The 20,005-nt window shown below is 46.0% G+C and overlaps 2 protein-coding genes across 2 annotated transcripts in view; both read left to right on the top strand.

Annotated features, from left to right (window-relative positions):
- Positions 1 to 3,498: 3,498 nt before the first annotated feature.
- On the top strand, positions 3,499 to 6,749 carry LOC139320625 (uncharacterized). Its single transcript, XM_070949023.1, has 2 exons — positions 3,499 to 3,604; positions 6,718 to 6,749. The coding sequence occupies exons 1-2, from the start codon at positions 3,499 to 3,501 to the stop codon at positions 6,747 to 6,749; spliced, it is 138 nt and encodes a 45-aa protein (XP_070805124.1).
- An 8,952-nt stretch (positions 6,750 to 15,701) lies between these two features.
- CRMP1 (collapsin response mediator protein 1) overlaps positions 15,702 to 20,005 on the top strand; it is a 28,717-nt gene continuing 24,413 nt past the window's right edge. The window contains exon 1 of the mRNA XM_070949034.1: positions 15,702 to 16,073. Within this exon, the coding sequence (XP_070805135.1) occupies positions 15,702 to 16,073 (372 nt within the window). The remainder of the gene's footprint in view (positions 16,074 to 20,005) is intronic.

Raw genomic sequence — 20,005 nt, forward strand, 5'->3', positions numbered from 1 at the left:
AATGCAAATATCTGATATGCCGGATGTATTTTCATTGTTACAAATCGAACATAATTAAAGCATAGTGATTAATCACAAAAACAATATGTAATTATATATTGTGAAATATTTATTTCTAATTACAAATAAATGAAACCCCCAGAGTTTCTTTTTTCTTCTTTTTTTTTTTTTTAGAAAACTTTATTGAGTTTAAAAAGACATAAATATATTGACATTTCCATTAATATCAGATGTGCAGTGGTTTTAACTATATACAGAATATATTTCTGGTGACATTTTAAATTACTTTTTACTTTTATTTAACACACCTTTTTCTCTTCCTTTCATTTTATCATACAGCCATTCATACCACCTTCCCCACACAGTATAGTATTCTGAATTCTCATCATCATTTATTTCATGAGTTAGTTTAATCATCTCTGCACACTCCAGTATTTTCCTAATTATAAGCTCGTCTGGTGGCTGCGTTTTCTCTTTCCAATATTGTGCATAAGCTAATCTGGCGGCTGTAATTATGTGTATCATTAAATGAATCCTTTCCTTTCCATATGGCTTCTTTGCTATTCCCAGGAGAAATATTTCCGGTGTTAATTCAATATCTTCCCCAATTATTTCTTGTAACCATCTCCTGATCTTATTCCAATATCCTTTCGCTTCCAGGCACATCCACCACATGTGAAAGAAGGTGCCTTGACCATGGCCACATTTCCAACAGTTGGGGTGCATATTGGGATATATCTTTGCTAGCCTAGCCGGGGCAAAACCCCCAGAGTTTCATAGAGGATGATCACTGTTCAGAGGCCTAACCCTTCCCAAATTCCTGCCCAGGAGATGCTACAAAATCCGAGTTGTCGGCAGAGAGCTGAGGCATCAAAGAAAAAGAAAAAGAAAAAAAGCACGCCGATGCCTTGCTGAACTTGGTAGCGTGCAATGCAGCAGCTTCATTGGCTGGATCAGGAGAAGGGCTCCTCCAAGAGCTTCTAGTCCACCCCGACCCCACCGGACTGGTACCACTCACCGAGATGGAGAGTAAGATTAATGGCATTGGGGTACTGGACAAAAATGCCCATATTCAGTCTATAAGACACACCAAAATTTTCACCCACTTTTAGGCGTGGGAAGTGCATCTTATACTCCGAAAGATACCGTAGTTTGTGGTAATATAAGAGTTAGCGCATTATAATATTAGTAATATTAAATAGCAATATTTAATTAAAAATACAGGTTGGGATGGAAATTCATCGTTCAGAAATTGTTTAAATGATTTTCCAAAATCCTTTAGTTTTACAGCATTGCCCCCAAATAAGGGAGTCCTTGACTTGCAACCCTTCATTTAATGACAGTTTAAATTTTAACCGTTTCAGAAAGAAACGGTTTACAGACCCTAAAGTATGTACGGCTGTCCCAAAAAGTTGCACCGTCACCTTTGCCTTCCCGTGACCCACAATCTGGGTGTGCTCATTCACACTTACATCTGTTTGCCCAGGGCCCTGGATCGTGGGATCACCACTAAAGAGCCCTGGTGGCGCGGCAGACTAAAGCACCCTGTTATTAAGACCAGCTGCCTGCAATTACTGCAGGTTCGAATCTCGCCAGGCTCAAGGTTGACTCAGCCTTCCATCCTTTCTAAGGTAGGTAAATTGAGGACCCAGATTGTGGGGGCAATAAGCTGACTTTGTATAAAATATACAAAAGGATGAAGGCTATTGCTTAACGCATTGTAAGCCGCCCTGAGTCTCCGGAGAAGGGCGGCATATAAATCAAATAATAAAGAAAAAACAACTGTTGTGACCCAGGCCCAAGTAGGTAGTAATCGACGCAAACAGTTCCAAAACACACAGACTTTATTAGAACAGCTGAGAATTAACTCATTCTCAGCGTAGTCCAAACTAAATCAAAGCAAATTCTTCATAACACAAATTCTTCAGTCTAATCACCAACCTTGGTATAATTAGGCAAACTGCCAAAGGCTTCTCTTGGCAAAAATTCAGAAGCAGAAGACGCCGACCAGAGATAAGTGCAGCAAGACTATCAATGTTGTTTTCCGACCAAGAGCCCAAGAGCCGTTGCCGGTCTTTTAAGCCTTATGGGAGGGGCCAATCATCTCAGGGCCTTACTCCTGAGTCGTCCTTTTTGTTTCAGCTGCTCTTGCCTTCTGGCAGCTCTTTGCATATGTGCACTAGAAACAGGCTCCTCCTGTTCCTCTGCCTCTCTGCTGTCAGCCTCTGGAGGCTTCGGAGTCCGCACATCACCCCCAGGTGGCCTTGGCCCCATCTCTGCTTCCGACGCAGAGCCTTCATCCGGGCCTTCCCCTGATTCCAGGACTGGCCCATTGTCCTCCCCAGCCTCCTCACTGTCCGACTCCACTGCCAGCTCTGCAGGCTGCTGGCGGACCACAACAGCTCCCTTAAAAAGCCGGAAGCAGAGTCTTGGTCCTGGCAAAACCAATTTTATTCACACGACTGTGAATTCCTTTCATACACAGTCAGCAAGGCCTGTCCGAACAGTTTTTCAAAGGAATATTTATCAACACAGACCTTATCTCGCTTGGAAGGCTGCCAGGTAACTAATTTCCAACCGCAGTACAAGGCAAAACTTGGCACAGAGTCTCTCAGAGTCACGGAACGAACGAATTGTTTCCTGCAAAAGCCTACTCCCTTGTTCGCTCCTCTTTTGTTTCCAATGGGAGGGTCCTATCACCTCCAAGGTGTGGCTTTACTCCTGAGTGGACCCTGCTTTCTTAGTTGTTCTTGTCTTCTGGCAGCTCTGCGCATGTGCACATTGGGAAAAGGCTCCAGCTGTTCCTCTGCCTCACTGCTGTTTAACTCCCTCTCTGCCTCCGACGCAGAGCCCTCATCCGAGCTTTCCCCAGCCCCCAGAACTGGCCCAAGTTCGTCCCCAACCTCCTCACTGTCCGACTCTGCTGCCAGCTCTGCTGGCCACTGGTGGGTCACAACAGGTCTGTGCCAGAGGAGAGACTACAAGAAGCTATGATTACTAAGTAACTGTTGCTATGTTATCTTTCATTAGGCAGCTTGTTCGTTCTCGTGGGACGCTCCAAAGAAATGTTTTCTTCTTTAGCCCAGAAGCCGTGCCCTGGGGCACGAAGGAGAAGAAGCATTGAGTGACAACGGAACAGAATAACAGTTGGAAGGGACCCGGTAGGTCATCTAGTCCAACCCCTCGCCCAAGCAGGAGACCCTACCTACACCATTACTGTCCAGTCTCTTCTCGAAAGCTTCCAAGGATGAAGCTCCCACCACTTCATCGTAAGAAGAAGCACCTTACACGGTTTTTACATTCTTCACCTTAAGAACTTCGCAGAACGTTAAACCTCAATGAGGTTCGATTTAAACGGGAATAACAACCCCTGGTAACGTGCCTCTAACTACTAACTCTGGAATTGGGTTGCATCCGATGACCTTGTGGGGATTTGTCGTTTAGGAAAGAAATTATACTGATTATAAACAGGGCGTAATCAACAGCTGCTCCTTCGATATGGAATTCCTGTTTCTCACCTTGTATTTCTCTTTCTTCGTCTCGCTCTGTGCCCTGGTGTGCCTTTATTTTTCTGGATGCCAAGAAATGACTTACAAGCACGAAGGTAAGCAGCTCTTAATTCTTCCTGGTTCCTATTGTTTTAATGCAAGATTTGCCCTTCTTGGTCTCTCTTCGGCTTATTACCCCGTTTCCCCAAAAATAAGACCTACCTAACCTTAAAATAAACCCTAGCATGATTGTATTGGCTTTTTTGGCTGCTGTCGCACATGGCTGGCTCATGTTTAAGTAATCGTCCATTAGGACTCCAAGGTCCCTCTGACAGTTACTGTTGTTAAGCCAGCTGTCGCCTAATCTGTACTTGTACCTTTGGTATAATACATATATACCAAACGTATGGTAGCTAGGAGTTGAAAACAATTTGATATACATAATCCATTTCTCAATCATAACAGAATCTTGAAAGTTTGATTATGCTGTATGCTTTCCTTTGTCTTATAGTCCAGGGTATCAGGGAATTGTCCGTTTTGGATGCTTTCAAATATTATCTGTCTACTATGGACTCAATAGAAGAGAAGAGAAGAGAAGAGAAGAGAAGAGAAGAGAAGAGAAGAGAAGAGAAGAGAAGAGAAGAGAAGAGAAGAGATAATGAATAGAATAGAGTAGAATAGAATAGAATAGAATAGAATAGAATAGAATAGAATAGAATAGAATAGAATAGAATAGAATAGAATAGATAATAATGGTACATGTGTAGACATAATTTTGTGACTATAAGTTGGCCAGAGTTACCCTATGGTAAGATGGGTGACCAATGAATTAGATAGATAGATAGATAGATAGATAGATAGATAGATAGATAGATAGATAGATAATAGATGAATAAATAGGATAGGATAGGATAGGATAGGATAGGATAGGATAGGATAGGATAGAATAGAATAGAATAGAATAGAATAGAATAGAATAGAATAGAACTCTTTATTGGCCAAGTGTGATTGGACACACAAGGAATTTGTCTTTGGTGCATATGCTCTCAGTGTACATAAAAGAAAAGATACGTTCATCAAGAATCATAAGGTACAACACTTAATGATAGTCATAGGGAACAAATAAGCAATTTAATCATATTAGGAAACAGTCAATATAAATCTTAAGGATACCAGCAAGAAGGTTACAGTCATACAGTCATAAGTGGAAGGAGATGGATGGTGGGGAACGATGAGAAGATTAATAGTAATGCAGACCTAGTAAATAGTTTGACAGTGTTGAGGGAATTATTTGTTTAGCAGAGTAATGGCGTTTGGGAAAAAACTGTCCTTGTGTCTAGTTGTTCTGGTGTGCAGTGCTCTATAGCGTCGTTTTGAGGGTAGGAGTTGAAACAGTTGATGTCCAGGATGCGAGGGGTCTGTAGATATTTTCCCAGCCCTCTTTTTGACTCGTGCAGTATACAGGTCCTCCATGGAAGGCAGGTTGGTAGCCATGGTTTTTTCTGCAGTTCTAATGATCCTCTGCAGTCTCTTGTCTGTCTTGTTGGGTTGCAGAGCCAAACCAGACAGTTATGGAGGTGCAGATGACAGATTCAATCATTCCTCGGTAGCACTGGATCAGCAGCTCCTTGGGCAGTTTGAGCTTTCTGAGTTGGCGCAGAAAGAACATTCTTTGTTGTGCTTTTTTGATGACGTATTTGATGTTGGGTGTCCATTTTAAGTCTTGCGATATGATAGAACCTAGAAACTTGAAGGACTCTGCTGCTGCTACTGTGTTGTCTAGTATTGTGAGCAGTGGTGAAATCCAAATTTTTTTATTACCGGTTCTGTGGGCGTGGCTTGGTGGGTATGGTGTGGCTTGGTGGGCGTGGCAGAGGAGGATACTGCAAAATTCCCATTCCCTCCCCACTTCTGGGGGAAGGATATTGCAATATCTCCATTCCCACCCCACTCTGGGGCCAGCCAGAGGTGGTATTTGCCGGTTCTCCGAACTGCTCAAAATTTCCCCTACCAGTTCTCCAGAACCTGTCAGAACCTGCTGGATTTCACCCCTGATTGTGAGTAGTGGTAGCGTAGGAGGGTTTCTCCTAAAATCTACTATCATTTCTCAATAGGTTCATATCCATCCACCCTCCGGTCCTGACGATGGATCTTGCATTACTATGTGAAGGTCTGAGGGTCAAATGACATGGGTTTTGTAATTTGACATTCAGGTTTATTAGCTTTTAACATTCCTAAACTGATAAAGAAACCTGCAGATGAGTTCCAGATAAGAAAACGTTTGTTAATAAAAACTGGACTCTGGTTTATCTCTTTTGTGAGCTCCAAAAAACCTTTTTCCTCATAATTACGCCCCTGCTGACATCAAGACCTCACTTTCATGAACATGTGTGATATTATGGGATGCAAACATGTAACTCGTTTGACTCCGTGTAACTGATTTTTCTCTGCAAAGGGGAGGTTACTTTTATTCCGTCCAATCAACTTTCCTCTTGCATTTTCTTTGCTGTGTTAACTATAAGAAGGAATGTAAGATGGGGCTCAGGGTTCTCTCTCTCCTTTTCCACAGAGAGATCCCACTTTATCAGGGTAGCCTAATAAAACTGCTTTTAAGTGATTTTTCGACTCAGTTGCTTATTGGGAAGGTAAACTGAGGCAGAACCTGGAGCCAGATTTGGCTTTCACTACTCTCTGCTTACATCCTGGAAAGACGAATAGGGCTTTATGGATGATCCCAATGGGAAGAGCTTCTATTTTTATTCATTCTTTAAATAGAATGGAATGGAATGGAATGGAATGGAATGGAATGGAATGGAATGGAATAGAATAGAATAGAATAGAATAGAATAGAATAGAATAGAATAGAATAGAATAGAATAGAATAGAATAGAATAGAATAATATTGGAATATAAGAGAAGAGAAGAGAAGAGAAGAAGATAAGATAAGATAAGATAAGATAAGATAAGATAAGATAAGATAAGATAAGATAAGAGAAGAGGAATGGAATGGAATGGAATAGAAATTAGAATAGAATGGAGTCGTTCCCCTGATGAATTGTTCTAACTGTTCTAATTTCTTTATTAAAAATTTATGTAGAGACCGTGTCTTTGTTGTGGGCGATTCTGGGTAGCTCTACCTCCCTCTTGCTTTGAACGGAAGTGGCTTCGTAGTGGGAAGAAGAGCAATCCGGTCCGATCTTTCTAACCAGCAAATTTGATCTTATTTCAGATGCATGTTGTGGGGATATATTTTGGATCTGAAACGAACTTTCTTGGCTCAGAAGTTTACTCAACCACGGATAAAATGGACAAAATTCCAGCAACCCCTGGAGAGATCTTGCCGAGGTCAGTGCTACTACTTTAGAGGAAATCCGCGAAACGTACAGCCACAACTGAGCCCCAGATTTCTGTTGTTAAGCGAGACATTGGCTAAGTCAGCTTTGCCCCATTTAAAGACCTTTCTTGCCACAGTTGTGAAGTGAATTACCCCAATGGACAAATTAGTGACACGGTTATTAAGTGAATCTGATCACTTTCCCATTGATTTTGCTCATCAAAAGGTTGCAAAAGGATCCTTGAAAGGAACGGTGATGGTCATAAGTAGGAGTCAGTTGCCAAGCATCTGACTTTTGATCACATGATAATGGGGATGCTGCAAAGGTCGTAAGGGTGAAAAACCGTCATAAGTCACTCTTTTCAGTGCTGTTTAACTTTGAACGGTCACTAAATCATCCTCTTTTAACGACCCCATAATCCCTTGCGGGGTGGAGTCTGGGCAACTGAATGGAGCGGAGTATTTACTGGCCGGATGCCCTTCCCTGTTGCCAATACGGAGTTTTTTTCCCCCCAGCAGATATATTCTCATCGTGCCCAGAGAGAGAAATATCTGCCTCTACCTAGGATTGAACTCACAGCCTGCTGATTGTGAGGCGAGAGCTCTACCTCTAGGCCACTGCATCAAGGGCTACCTGTATTATATACAGAGTTTTAGGAGCTTTTAATTTTCATTTATTCATTTCAGAATTATGCTTATAGGTTAATTAAGTATAACAATTGTCTCAGCCCAGTTTTTTGATTAAATCCTCTGCTAGTTGAATAAATAAATGGATTTATGCTTAATTCCCGTCTCTGAAACATTTTTCTAAGCAGGTGCTCAACAAATCGTTGTGATTTGCTTTTATTCCCGAATCTCCAAATGGATCTATCTTGCTTTGTTTTCATTCCTGCCCTCATATCATGGGGCAGATTTTTCCTCCCTGCAAAATAGTGCACCATTTTACAAAATATTTAAAAATAGCAACGTTAAAAATACCGCTGACTTAAAGACAGAAAATACAGGGGAAAATGTAATGCTCTGAGCACACCACTAGATGGCACTGGTCTGATACAAGCTTTTCATCCCTCAGAATATTACAGATCTTCAGAATATTCCATAGAAAACTTCAATTCTAAAGATTTTAAAATAAAAAAAAATTAGGAGCACAATCTTAAATGTACAAACCTTTATAGACAATTCAACAACTCAAGAAATTTAAAAATTATTTATTTATTTATTTATTTATTTATTTATTTATTTATTTATTTATTTTTAAATTTGTATACTGCCCTTCTCCCTGAGGACTCAGGGCGGTGAACAGCCAAATAAAAACATAAACTACAAACATTAAAATACAATTAAAAAGATTATATATAAATATTGACCTAGCTTAGCATAATACAGGGGAGGAAAGAATCAATTGAATATTCCTTCTGGAATATTCCTTCTGGAATATTCCTTCTGGAATATTCTGGAATATTCCTTCTGGAATATGCATTTAATTCAACAGCAATAGCTATTTTCCTTGAAGCAAAGGCCCTCTGCTTCCTTTTATTAGGACTTCCTTTTTCTCTGGAAATATCGTCTGTGGTTGGTTGGGGAAAGCATTAGGCCCTGGGCCTTCCAGAACCTTCCTTTGCAGCTTCCTTTAAATTTGCTTCTTCTTTTAAAAAGATCAATCTTTTTGTCCCATTTTCCAACAGATGAAGAGCTGCATCATCTGACTTTCAGTAATGGAGTGCCTAATCTTGGCAACTTTAAGACATGTGGACTTCAATTCCCAGAATTCCCCAGCCAGCTATGCCGGGAGTTGAAGTCTATAGGTTTTACAGCTGCCAAAGTTGGATATCTTTGATTTATAACTGAAGACACCTGTCTTCTACCTGTCTGGCATGGAAGCCGCAGGCACAATAGTACAGTAGTGGCCAAAATTGTGCAAATCTTTTGGGAAAAGTGTATTTTTGAGGTCTGATGGCTAATAACACCACTTTTTTTTTGGAGTTTCAAGATAATCCTATTTCACTGCTGGAATGGCCTGGGAATAGCCCAGACCTTCTTCACCCAATGGAAAATCTATGGAGCCGACTAAAGAAACTTATTAGTCAGAAGCGACCTAGCAATAAAACCTAGTTAATAGAAGCCATCATTCAATCTTGGTTTCACATTATAACAGCTGCAGAACTTAAAGGCTTGGTTCACTCCATGGGAAGACATTGTAAGGCCATCATTCATGCTGAAGGTTACCCAACGAAGTATTCACTGACATGGGGATCATTTCTGTAAATCTCGTTTTTTCTATGGTGATCATTTTTGTATATCTCATTTTTTTCTACATGTTTCACTTTTCTTCTTTATCCTGTAACTGCTATTCTAATAGCAAATCCTTCCTAAAAGTTATTGCATGACATTCTTGATGAAATCATCTTTCCATGGATATATAATTTTATGGTACTACTCCAAAAAAAGGAGAAGGAGAAGGAGAAGGAGGAGGAGGAGGAGGAGGAGGAGGAGGAGGAGGAGGAGGAGGAGGAGGAGGAGGAGGAGAAGAAGAAGAAGAAGAAGAAGAGGAGGAAGGAGAAGGAGAAGGAGAAGAAGAAGAAGAAGGAGAAGGAGAAGGAGAAGGAGAAGGAGAAGGAGAAGGAGAAGGAGAAGGAGAAGGAGAAGGAGAAGAAGAAGAGGTCTTATTAGCTAGTTTAAAAAATACACTTTTCCCAAAAGGTTTCCACAATTTTGGCCGCTACTGTATCTTTCTTGCTAAAGTCTCTAAAATATTCCTCCCAGCTTTGCTTCTCTTCAGTTTCATATCCAATAATTTCATCACTTTTATATAACGTCATTCCTGTTGTTGGAACTTCGTTGTCCATCCCCTTCCCTGAGGTTTTTCATTTTGCTGGAGTCTTTACCCATTAAATATCCTTCTTTTACCCTGTTGAAAAACTGAGTGGCATTTATTTTCTCTAACTTCAATTTGTAGACTAGAACGAGAAGAAAACCAGCTGAAGAACAAAATGCACAGTGATCAAGAAAATGGAAGATGCTCGAATTCCAACTCTTAGAACTCTGGATTTAAAGGATTATCTAAACATGTCGATGGAGATTCTCAGTCATCCAGGTCATAGTTGTCCCAAAGGGGCTTTTTCAAAAGGCAACTGGACTTTCTGATTTTTCTCGGAAGACATTTTGCTTCTCATCCAAGAAGCTTCTTCAGCTCTGAGTGGATGGCGGGGAATGGAAGGATTTATATTCCTTGCAGACAGCTGGTCATTTGCATCCTTTTGGAGAGTCATTGAGGCCACCTGGAGGTTTGTCTGTGTTGAAAGCATCATCTGAATAGTGCAAATGGGTGTGGAGTCTTCTTGGAACTGCTGAAAGGACCATGTTGTAGACTGGAGATAGATGATGTCATATCCCTCCCCCTCTTTTGACAGACAGCTGTTCAATTTCGACATAGATGGCCTCTTTGACCCTTCTTTCAAACCAGCGGTCCTCTCTGTCCAAAATGTGGACTTTGCTGTCTTCAAAAGAGCAGTCTTCGTCTTTGAAACACAGGTGGACTGCTCAATCTTGTCCTGATGGGTTTGTTCTCCTCTGCTCTGCCATGCGTTTGTGAAGTGGTTGTTTTGTTTCCCCTCTCTAAGAGAAAGCAAATGGCCAGCTGTCTGCAAGGAACATAAATCCTCCCATTCCCCACCATCCAGTCAGAGCTGAAGAAGCTTCTGGGATGAGAAGCGAAATGTCTTCAAAGAAAAGCCAAGGAAGTCCAGTTGCCTCTTGAAAAAAAAAAAACACTTTTGGGACGATTATCTGAAGAGTAAACTCAGATGGATCTTAAGTGGTTTTTGAACTCAGCCCAGCTTTTTGATCATCATTCTGTGTGTGGTATCCTGGTTTTAAAATGATTTGCCTGCAGAAGTGGCATCAAGGCAGCCGTGCCTGATATCTGGTCTGTTTTTCACCTCTGAAGCCCATCCAGAACTGAGATTGTTGGTTTACAATCATGGCATTCGCTTAACCACTGACGCAGAAATGTTATAAAAATTGATCCAGTCACATGATACCTTGTGTTACGACTGTCATGCCTTATGATCATAATGGGTTAGTTCAATTATGGACATAAATTGAGGATTAGCTGTACGGCAGCAACCCTCCAACATTGCGGTGGCACAGTGGTTAGAGTGCAGTATTGCAGGCTACTTCTGCTGACTGCCGGCTGCCTGCAATTTGGCAGTTCGAATCTCACCAGGCTCAAGGTTGACTCAGCCTTCCATCCTCCGAAGAAGGTCGGTAAAATGAGGACCCAGGTTGTTGGGGGGGAAATATGCTGCTACTGTAAACTACTTAAAGAGGGCTGTAAAACACTGTGAAGCGGTATATAAGTCTAAGTGCTATTGCTAGTCCTTTCCTTTCCTTTCCTTTCCTTTCCTTTCCTTTCCTTTCCTTTCCTTTCCTTTCCTTTCCTTTCCTTTCCTTTCCTTTCCTTTCCTTCCTTCCTTCCTTCCTTCCTTCCTTCCTTCCTTCCTTCCTTCCTTCCTTCCTTCCTGCTTTCCGTGGTGGCACAGTGGTTAGAATTCAGGATTACAGTCTTAATCCTGCCCACAGCCTGGAATTCGATCCTGACCAGCTCAAGATTGACTCAGCCTTCCACCCTTCTGAGGTTGGTAAAATGAGGACCCAGATTGTTGGGGGGCAATTTGCTGATACTATAAACCTACTGTATACTTAAACAAGCATTATCATTACCGCATTTTCAACAAAATGTTGTCTTTGATTGTCTTTTTCTATATAAGTGTACTGGAATCCAATAAACTCTAAATATTATTTTTTGATATTATTATTTTTTGAAGTCCATTAACACTCTTGATATAGTAATTTGAGTAATTTGACTCTTGATAAGGAAGTTAAGATACTCTCGGAAAATGTAGGAGCCCTGAATCAACTTATGGATGACTTGGGTGAATTTTTAACACACACTGTTGTTAAAAGAGAAATATTATCTATCGGATATAACACATCTTGGCACACCAATTCTGCTTGATCGAATATTTTAATGCACGGACAAAAGAATTCTATACAGGGAAGAATGGTCATTTTGGGAAATAGTAATTTGTTGTTAGTTGTGAAGTCATGTCCGACCCATCGCGACCCCATGGACAATGTTCCTCCAGGCCTTCCTGTCCTCTACCATCCTCTGGAGTCCATTGAAGCTCACGGCAACTGCTTCAGTGACTCCATCCAGCCACCTCCTTCTCTGTCGTCCCCTTCTTCTTTTGCCCTCCATCGTTCCCAGCATGAGGCTCTTCTCCAGGGAGTCCTTCCTTCTCATTAGGTGGCCAAAGTATTTGAGTTTCATCTTCAGGATCTGGCCTTCTAAAGAGCAGTCAGGGTTGATCTCCTCTAGGACTGACCGGTTGGATGGCCTTGCAGTCCAAGGGACTCACAGAAGTCTTCTCCAGCACCAGAGTTCAAAGGCCTCCATTCTTTGGCCTTCTCAGCCTTCCTTGTGGTCCAACTTTCACAGCTATCCATTGCAACTGGGAAAACCATCGCCTTGGCTATGCGCACTTTTGTTGGCAGGGTGATGTCTCTGCTTTTTAGAATGCTGTCTAGGTTTGCCATAGCTTTCCTCCCCAGGAGCAAGCGTCTTTTAATTTCTTATAGTAATAGCGTGTGCCAAAAATTGCTTTCTGGCTGTTTGTGCTGATACTTTTATCTGTAAACATTGTTGCAAGGCCATGTTCCTTCAAGAAATAAAAAAGATGCTTTCTTTAGTATTCAAGCACCCGCGAACAGTATATTTCTTAAGATATATAGGACAGGTTGAAATTGAAGGAGGCTATTGAAAGGTTTCTAGCCACTTTTAAATTCAAGCCATTGTTTGCGTTGATAATATCATTGGAAATTATTTAGATAAACAGTATATTTTTCTTCGTGGTTAGAGGAGTCCTTTACATGGAGTGCTCAAAAAAGAAAGAAAGAAAGAAAGAAAGAAAGAAAGAAAGAAAAGAAGAAAGAGAAAGAAAGAGAAAGAGAAAGAAGAAAGAAAGAGTAAAAAGAAAGAGAAAGAAGAAAGAAAGAGAAAGAAAAAGAAAGGAAGGAAGGAAGGAAGGAAGGAAAGGAAATAGTTAAAATTTGTCTTTAATTGATGAATGTATAATACACTTATAATGTATGACTGACAAATACATTGTGTATGCCATAGGTTCATATCGGTTTAGCTGATTGACAGGGGATAAAATACAGATTAGGAGATTGGCAGGGGATAAAATACAGTCTTCAGGTTTGACGGCGGAGGAATCGCATGACCACATGGATGCTACAATGATCCTAAGTGACCCCTGGGGACACTGCAACCATCATAAATGTGAAACCAGTTGCCAAGCATCTGAATTTGAATCACAACGAGCGTGTGTGGATGCTACAAAGGTCGTAACTGTGAAACACAGGTCCTAAATTCCTTTTTTCAGTGCTGTCGCAACTTTGGTCACTAAATGAACTGTTGTAAATCGAGGACTACCCGTACGTGGTCCGAGCCAGGGCAGGAGGCTCTCCCTCCCTCTCTCCCCCTTCCCCCTATTCCAGAGGTTTTTTTTTTTTTAAAAAAAAAATGGTTTTTATAATTGGGGTGTTTTAAATCTGGCCAAAGTATTTAATGTATTTTAAATGGTTTTTAACGTTTGTATTATGTATATTTTACTTTCTGGATGTTCACCGCCCTGAGTCCTTCGGGAGTAGGGCGGTATATACATTTAATTATCAATAAATAAAATAAATAAAAATGACAAGTTCTGGAGAACCGGGAGCGGAAATTTTGAGCAGTTCGGGAGAACCGGCATATACCACCTGTGGCTGGCCTCAGAGTGGGGTGGGAATGGGGATTTTGCAATATCCTTTCCCTGCCACGCCCACCAAGCAACACCACGCCCACCAAGCCACGCCCACAGAACCGGTAGTAAAAAAAAATTGGATTTCCCCACTGCCTTATCCCCCAAGTGACCAAGGCAGGGTCTCGAACGGAGCTGAGCTCCAGCGTTCTCCGCCCGTGGTGCTGAAGGACAGCTCCCTTCGCCAGGGAACGGCGCGCTAAGCGGACGGGATCTGTTTCGGTCTCGTTTTGGGCTGCCCCGGGCCGGGGCCGCTTCCTCCTTGCTCGGCTGGATTTGAACCCAGCACCAAAGGGCAAGCTGGGGATGTGCGGGATGAAACAATAGAAGCCACGCGTCCTTTTTCCACGCCTTCAAGCAGCAGCAGCAAAGAGAAGAAAGCACAGCCGGGAAGCCAGCGCGCACAACCGCAGAAGCAGCAAACGCCTCTCCTTGGGTACCCTGGATCGGGGTGACAACAAGCCAGGATACCCCGGGCCTTCCACGGCCGCCTCCTCGGTCCCCCAAGCCGCCCCTCGGTCCCCCCCAAAAAAGCCACGGGGCTTTTTCTACGGCAAGAAGCTACCGGAGCTGGGCAAGGGGCGTTTGCCCACCTCCTGAGATCAGGCAAGGCCATCCAGACGGGCTTAAGCCCCTCCACTGCGGGGGATTGTCCCCCGCGAGGGTCTGACCGGGGAGGGGGGGGGAGGCTGGTCTTCCCAGGCCGCCCCTCCCATCTGCCACTTTCCTCGCCCACCCACCCCCCCTCCCAGCAGCATCTGGACCCCTCCCCCCAGCTGCAAGAGTTAAAGTTGGGGGCGGGAGGGGCTGAGCGCGGTGGGAGGGGGCCCTGCTCTTTCCCGGCCTCCGAAGCCCCCCCCCGACCCTTCCCCAGCCTTAAATCGCGGCGCCGGCTCGGATGGGCTGCCCTGCGGGCGTTTCAGCCGGAGGGGCCTGCCGCTCGGCCCGCGCCCGGAGCTCCAGAGCAGGGACTCGCCCGTTCCGCTTGGCCCGAGAAAGGGCCGGTCTCCGCTCGGCCGCCCAAGCCGGCAGGCGCCGCTTCTTGAAGACAGACAGGCCGGAGGGCCGCCGTCTCTCCAGCGCCACAAACTGGGCTTCCCAGCTCAAGGCTGCCCGGAGAGGCTTTCCTGCTTTCGGCCTCGCTGGTTTCTGACTCGCGCGGCTCCATCCTCCCAAGGAGGCGGCTGGAAACGCCCCGGAGTCAGCCAGCCCCCCAATCCCCCCAGCCCCCAGTCAGCCCCCCAGTTCCCCAATCTCCCAGCCCCCCAGTAAGCCCCCCAGTTCTCTAACCAGGCCCCCAGCCCCCAATCTCCCAGCCCCCCAGTAAGCCCCCCAATTCTCTAACCAGGCCCCCAACCCCCCAATCTCCCAGCCCCCCAGCCCCCACCCAGACCCCCAGTTCCCTAGCCAGGCCCCCAGCCCCCCAATCTCCCAGCCCCCCAATCTCCCAGCCCCCCAGTAAGCCCCCCAATTCTCTAACCAGGCCCCCAACCCCCCAATCTCCCAGCCCCCCAGCCCCCAGCCAGACCCCCAGTTCCCTAGCCAGGCCCCCAGCCCCCAATCTCCCAGCCCCTCAATCTCCCAGCCCCCCCAGCCAGCCCCCCAGTTCCCTAGCCAGCCCCCCCAGCCCCCCCAATCTCCCAGCCGCCCAGCCCCCAGTCAGCCCCCCAGCCCCCCAATCTCCCCAGCCCCCCAGTCATCCCCCCAGTTCCCCGACCCCCCAGTCTCCCAGCCCCCAGCCAGTCAGCCCCCCAGCCCCCAGTCAGCCCAGGCTTCCAGGCCCCCAGCCAGTCAGCCCCCCAACCCCGAGTCCCCCGGCCAGCCAGCCTCCAGCCAGCCAGCCCCCTTGCCCACCCCCCCTCCAGTCCCCTAGCCAGGCTCCCCAGCCCCCCCCCCCCAGCAGCCCCCGACGCGGCTGCGCTCGTCATCTCTTCCCTCCCTCTCCCTCCCCCCCCCCCGCGGGCGCATTTGCATGGTCCCGGTGCCCGGAGCGGCCGGGTGGGCGGAGGGCGAGGCATGGCCGGGCGGCAGCGGCAGGGCGGTCGGAGCGGCGAGGACGAGGACCTGCCGGTTTACCTGGCTCGGCCGGGCACTGCGGCTCAGACGCCTCGGCAGAAGTACGGCGGGATGTTCGCGGCCGTGGAGGGCGCCTTCGAGAACAAGACCATCGACTTCGAGGCCTACAGCGTGGGCCAGAAGGGAGCCCGCACCCCGCGCAGCGGCAGCCGCTCCGAGCTCCTCGACCGAGCCGGCGAGAGCGACGGAGCCGAAGTGTGCGGCTCCGGAGTCGGCTCCCCAGGCGGGGAGACCGACCACGGGCGGCCCCTCTGCCTCGAGCTCCGGACCCCGCTGGCCCACGAGCTCTGGCGGGGCCCCGAGGGACGCAAGGTAAAGGCCTGGGGGTGGGGAGGGGGCTTCGGGAGACCTGGGAAGGGGAAGGGGCCTGCGGGGAGGGGGGAGGGTCTCTGGGCCTGGGGTTTTGGGTGGGGGCCCCCACGGAGGCAGAGCTGGGCGGCCGGCTCCCCTTCTTAGCCCGGGGTCGCCTTCCCCAGGGACCCCTCCCCCAGCTCTTCCCCTCCCCCCCTCCCTTTCCACCCACCTCCCCCATCTCCCGTGTCGGGTCCTCAAACACCAGTGTAATCCTAGGGGTCTTCTGGCCAGATGGCGATGTGATGGGCAAATCCACCCTGGTTTTTGCGGGTGGTTGGGCAGAAAGTCTCCCAATTCTCCTCTTCCTCTTCTTCTTCTTCATCGCCTTCCTCCTCCTTCCTCTATCTTCTTCTTCCTTTCTTCTTCCTCCTCCTCCTCCTTCCTCTATCTTCTTCCTCTATCTTCTTCTTTTCTTCCACCTCCTCCTTCCTTTTTTCCTCTATCTTCTTCCTTTTTTCTTCCTCCTCCTCCCTCTTCTTCCTCTTCCTTTCTTCTCCTCCTCCTCTTCCTTTCTTCCTCTATCTTCTTCCTTTTTCTTCTTCCTCCTCCTCCCTCTTCTTCCTCTTCCTTTCTTCTCCTCCTCCTCTTCCTTTCTTCCTCTATCTTCTTCTTCCTTTCTTCTTCTTCCTCCTACCTCTTCTTTCTTCTCCTCCTCCTCCTTCCTATTCCTCCTTCCTCTTTCTTCTTCCTCCTCCTCCTTCACCATCTTTTTCCTCTTTCTTTCTTTCTTCTTCCTCCTCCTTCTTCCACTTCCTCTATCTTCTTCCTTTCTTCCTCCTTCCTCCTCTTCCTCTATCTTCTTCCTTTCTTCCTCCTCCTCCTTCTTCCACTTCCTCTATCTTCTTCCTTTCTTCCTCCTCCTTCCTCCTCTTCCTCTATCTTCTTCCTTTCTTCCTCCTCCTTCCTCCTCTTCCTCTATCTTCTTCCTTTCTTCCTCCTCCTCCCTCTTTCTTCTTCTTCTTCGTCTGCTTCTTCTTCTTCTTCTTCCCTTTTTCCCCCTCCTCCTTCCGCTATCTTCTTCTTCCTTTGTCTCCCTTCTCCTTCTCCTTTTTCCTCCTCCTCTTCCTCCTTCCTCTTCCTCCTGGTTTAACACTTTTATTGAGTTATAAGATAAGATACAAAATACCAAAGTAAATAGGAGAAGGGTGGGGAGGAAGGGGGGGAAGAGAAGTGAGGAAGGATAAGAAGAAAAAGAAAGAAAGAAAAAAAAAGGAACATTGACTTCCAACGTTCTCTGTGGCAGTAAAATAAGGCATTAACATCAAATCACAACTTTTTGGTTTTTTCATAATAATATGAACAAGTCATTTCTATAAAGATCTATTGATCGGCTCGGTAAAAACCCAAAATCCAAGTTTCATTCTTGTCCACATCAAGCACGAAGTTCAGAAGTGGTTTCCGTGTGAAAACAAAAATACTTATGTTCTTTTCTTCAATCAAAATGGTCAATTTTGCCCTTTCGGCCAACTCTCATCAGCTTCTGCAACCATTCTTCCATGGTAAGGACTGAAGTATTCTTCCATTTTTCTGCGTACAATATTGTCAACATATATAGTGTCAAAAGTTCCATTTTTTTTCTGCAGATCTTTTTCCATGAGGCCCCAAAGGAAAAATTCTAGTTTCATCTTTATCTCCATTTTCAAAATTTTCTATATTAAAATAGGAATAATACTCCAATTTTTTTGGGCTTTATCCCATGTCCACCATGGGGGAGGGGCTTCGCTTCTTCTGACACGCCCCCTCCCGTTTTTCTCCTCCTCCATGCGGAAAAATGTGTCATCCACGAGTTGTGTGGCTTGGTTTCTTCCATGGGGGGGCAAATGCATCCTTTGGGTGGAAATGGAGAATCTGGGTTTGGACCCCTGCCCCTCCCCCCCAGTCAAGCCCACTCCTAAATTTGGGGCCTCCGTTCCAAATTTCGAAGGACAAGAAGTAATTTGGGTCTTACTAATTGTAGCAATCACCTCCAAGATCACCGTAGATGGGGACTGCAGCCAAGAAATTAAAAGACGCTTGCTCCTGGGGAGGAAAGCTATGGCAAATCTAGACAGCATACTAAAAAGCAGAGACATCAACCTGCCAACAAAAGAGCGTATAGTCAAGGCGATGGTTTTCCCAGTTGCAATGTTGGCTGTGAAAGTTGGACCATAAGGAAGGCTGAGCGCCAAAGAATTTAGGGCTTTGAACTCTGGTGCTGGAGAAGACTCCTGTGAGTCCCTTGGACTGCAAGGCAATTGAACTGGTCAGTCCTAGAGGAGATCAACCCTGACTGCTCTCTAGAAGGCCAGATCCTGAAGATGGAACTCAAATACTTTGGCCACCTAATGAGAAGGAAGGACTCCCTGGAGAAGAGCCTCATGCTGGGAACGATGGAGGGCAAAAGAAGAAGGGGACGGCAGAGAACGAGGTGGCTGGATGGAGTCACTGAAGAAGTCGGTGTGAGCTTCAATGGACTCCCAGAGGATGGTAGAGGACAGGAAGGCCTGGAGGAACGTCGTCCATGGGATCACGATGGGTTGGACACAACTTCACAACAACAACAACTTTACTAATCTGAGCAGACTGGAATCACTGAGAAAACATAGGGATGGGGAATTAGCTGACACCTAATACAAGTAGTTCTCGATTTACGATCACAATTGAGCCCAAAATGTATGTTAAGTGAGACATTTATAAAGCGAGCTTCCCCATGGACTCTGCTTCTCGGAAAGTCGCAAAAGGAGAATCGCGTGACAAACCTCCCCCCCACACCGGGAGTCTGCGGACCGCCATGAATGCGAGTCGCTTGTCAAGCATCCGAATGTAAATCCCGTGGCCATGGGGGATGCTGCAATGGTCGTAAGTGTGAAACACGGAGATAAGTCCCTCGTTTTGGTGCCGTTCGAATGGTCGCGACATGAGCGGTCGTAAGTCGAGGACTGCCTGTAATAAAGCACGAAGAGGGCGGTTCCTTGGCATTTGCCTGGAAAGGTTCTTGCAACTTCCTTGGCAAGGTTTTTCAGGAGTGGTTGGCCATTGCTTCCTTCCTAGGGCTGAAAGAGAGTGACTGGCCCAAGGTCATCCAGTTGGCTTTGTGCCTAAGGCGGGACCAGAACTCCTTGTCTCCTGGTTCTAACCCAGGGCCTTTAACCGCAGCCCCAGACAGTCTCTGGTGGTGACCTAACCTTTTTTTCTCCATGACTGGGCACACATAGTTGAAGATACCTCTTGCACTGATGACGTTCCCTAGCTGGGTCATGAAACGTCTCCAAGAAAACCCCCAAGCTCAGAGAACACCAAGGACCCCATAGTCCTCCCCCTCCCTTCCCCCTCTTTGTCTTCCTCCTCCTCCTCCTCCTCCTCCTCCTCCTCCTCCTCCTCCTCCTCCTCCTCCTTTCTGCAAATCTCACTCCCTTCTAGCACTACTCCCTTCTGCTACTAGTTGGGTCATGAAACATCTGCAAGAAAACCCCCAAACTCAGAAAGCACCAAGGACCCTCCAGTCCTCCTCCTCCTCCTCCTCCTTTCTGCAAATCTCACTCCCTTCTAGCACTGATGATGCTACTAGTTGGGTCATGAAACATCTGCAAGAAAACCTCCAAGCTTAGAGAGCACTCTAGTTCTCCTCCTCCTCCTCCTCCTCCTCCTCCTCCTCCTCCTCCTCCTCCTCCTCCTCCTCCTCCTCCTCCTCCTCCTCCTCCTCCTCCTCCTCCTCCTCCTCCTCTCTGCCAACCACACTCCCTTCTAGCACTGATGATGTTCTCTAGCTGGGTCATAAAACATCTGCAGGAAAACCAAGCTCAGAGAGCACCAAGGACCCCACAGATAAACTCTGAGCTACAAATATTCTCCTTTATTGAAAACATCTGTTCAAGCACAGTTGTGTTACTCTCCGGCTGAAGGCACGAATG

The sequence above is a fragment of the Pituophis catenifer genome, unplaced genomic scaffold (assembly GCF_029215685.1).
Source record: "Pituophis catenifer annectens isolate HBS135680 unplaced genomic scaffold, rPitCat1.0.hap2 SCAF_8, whole genome shotgun sequence".
Classification (NCBI taxonomy): Eukaryota; Metazoa; Chordata; class Lepidosauria; order Squamata; family Colubridae; genus Pituophis; species Pituophis catenifer.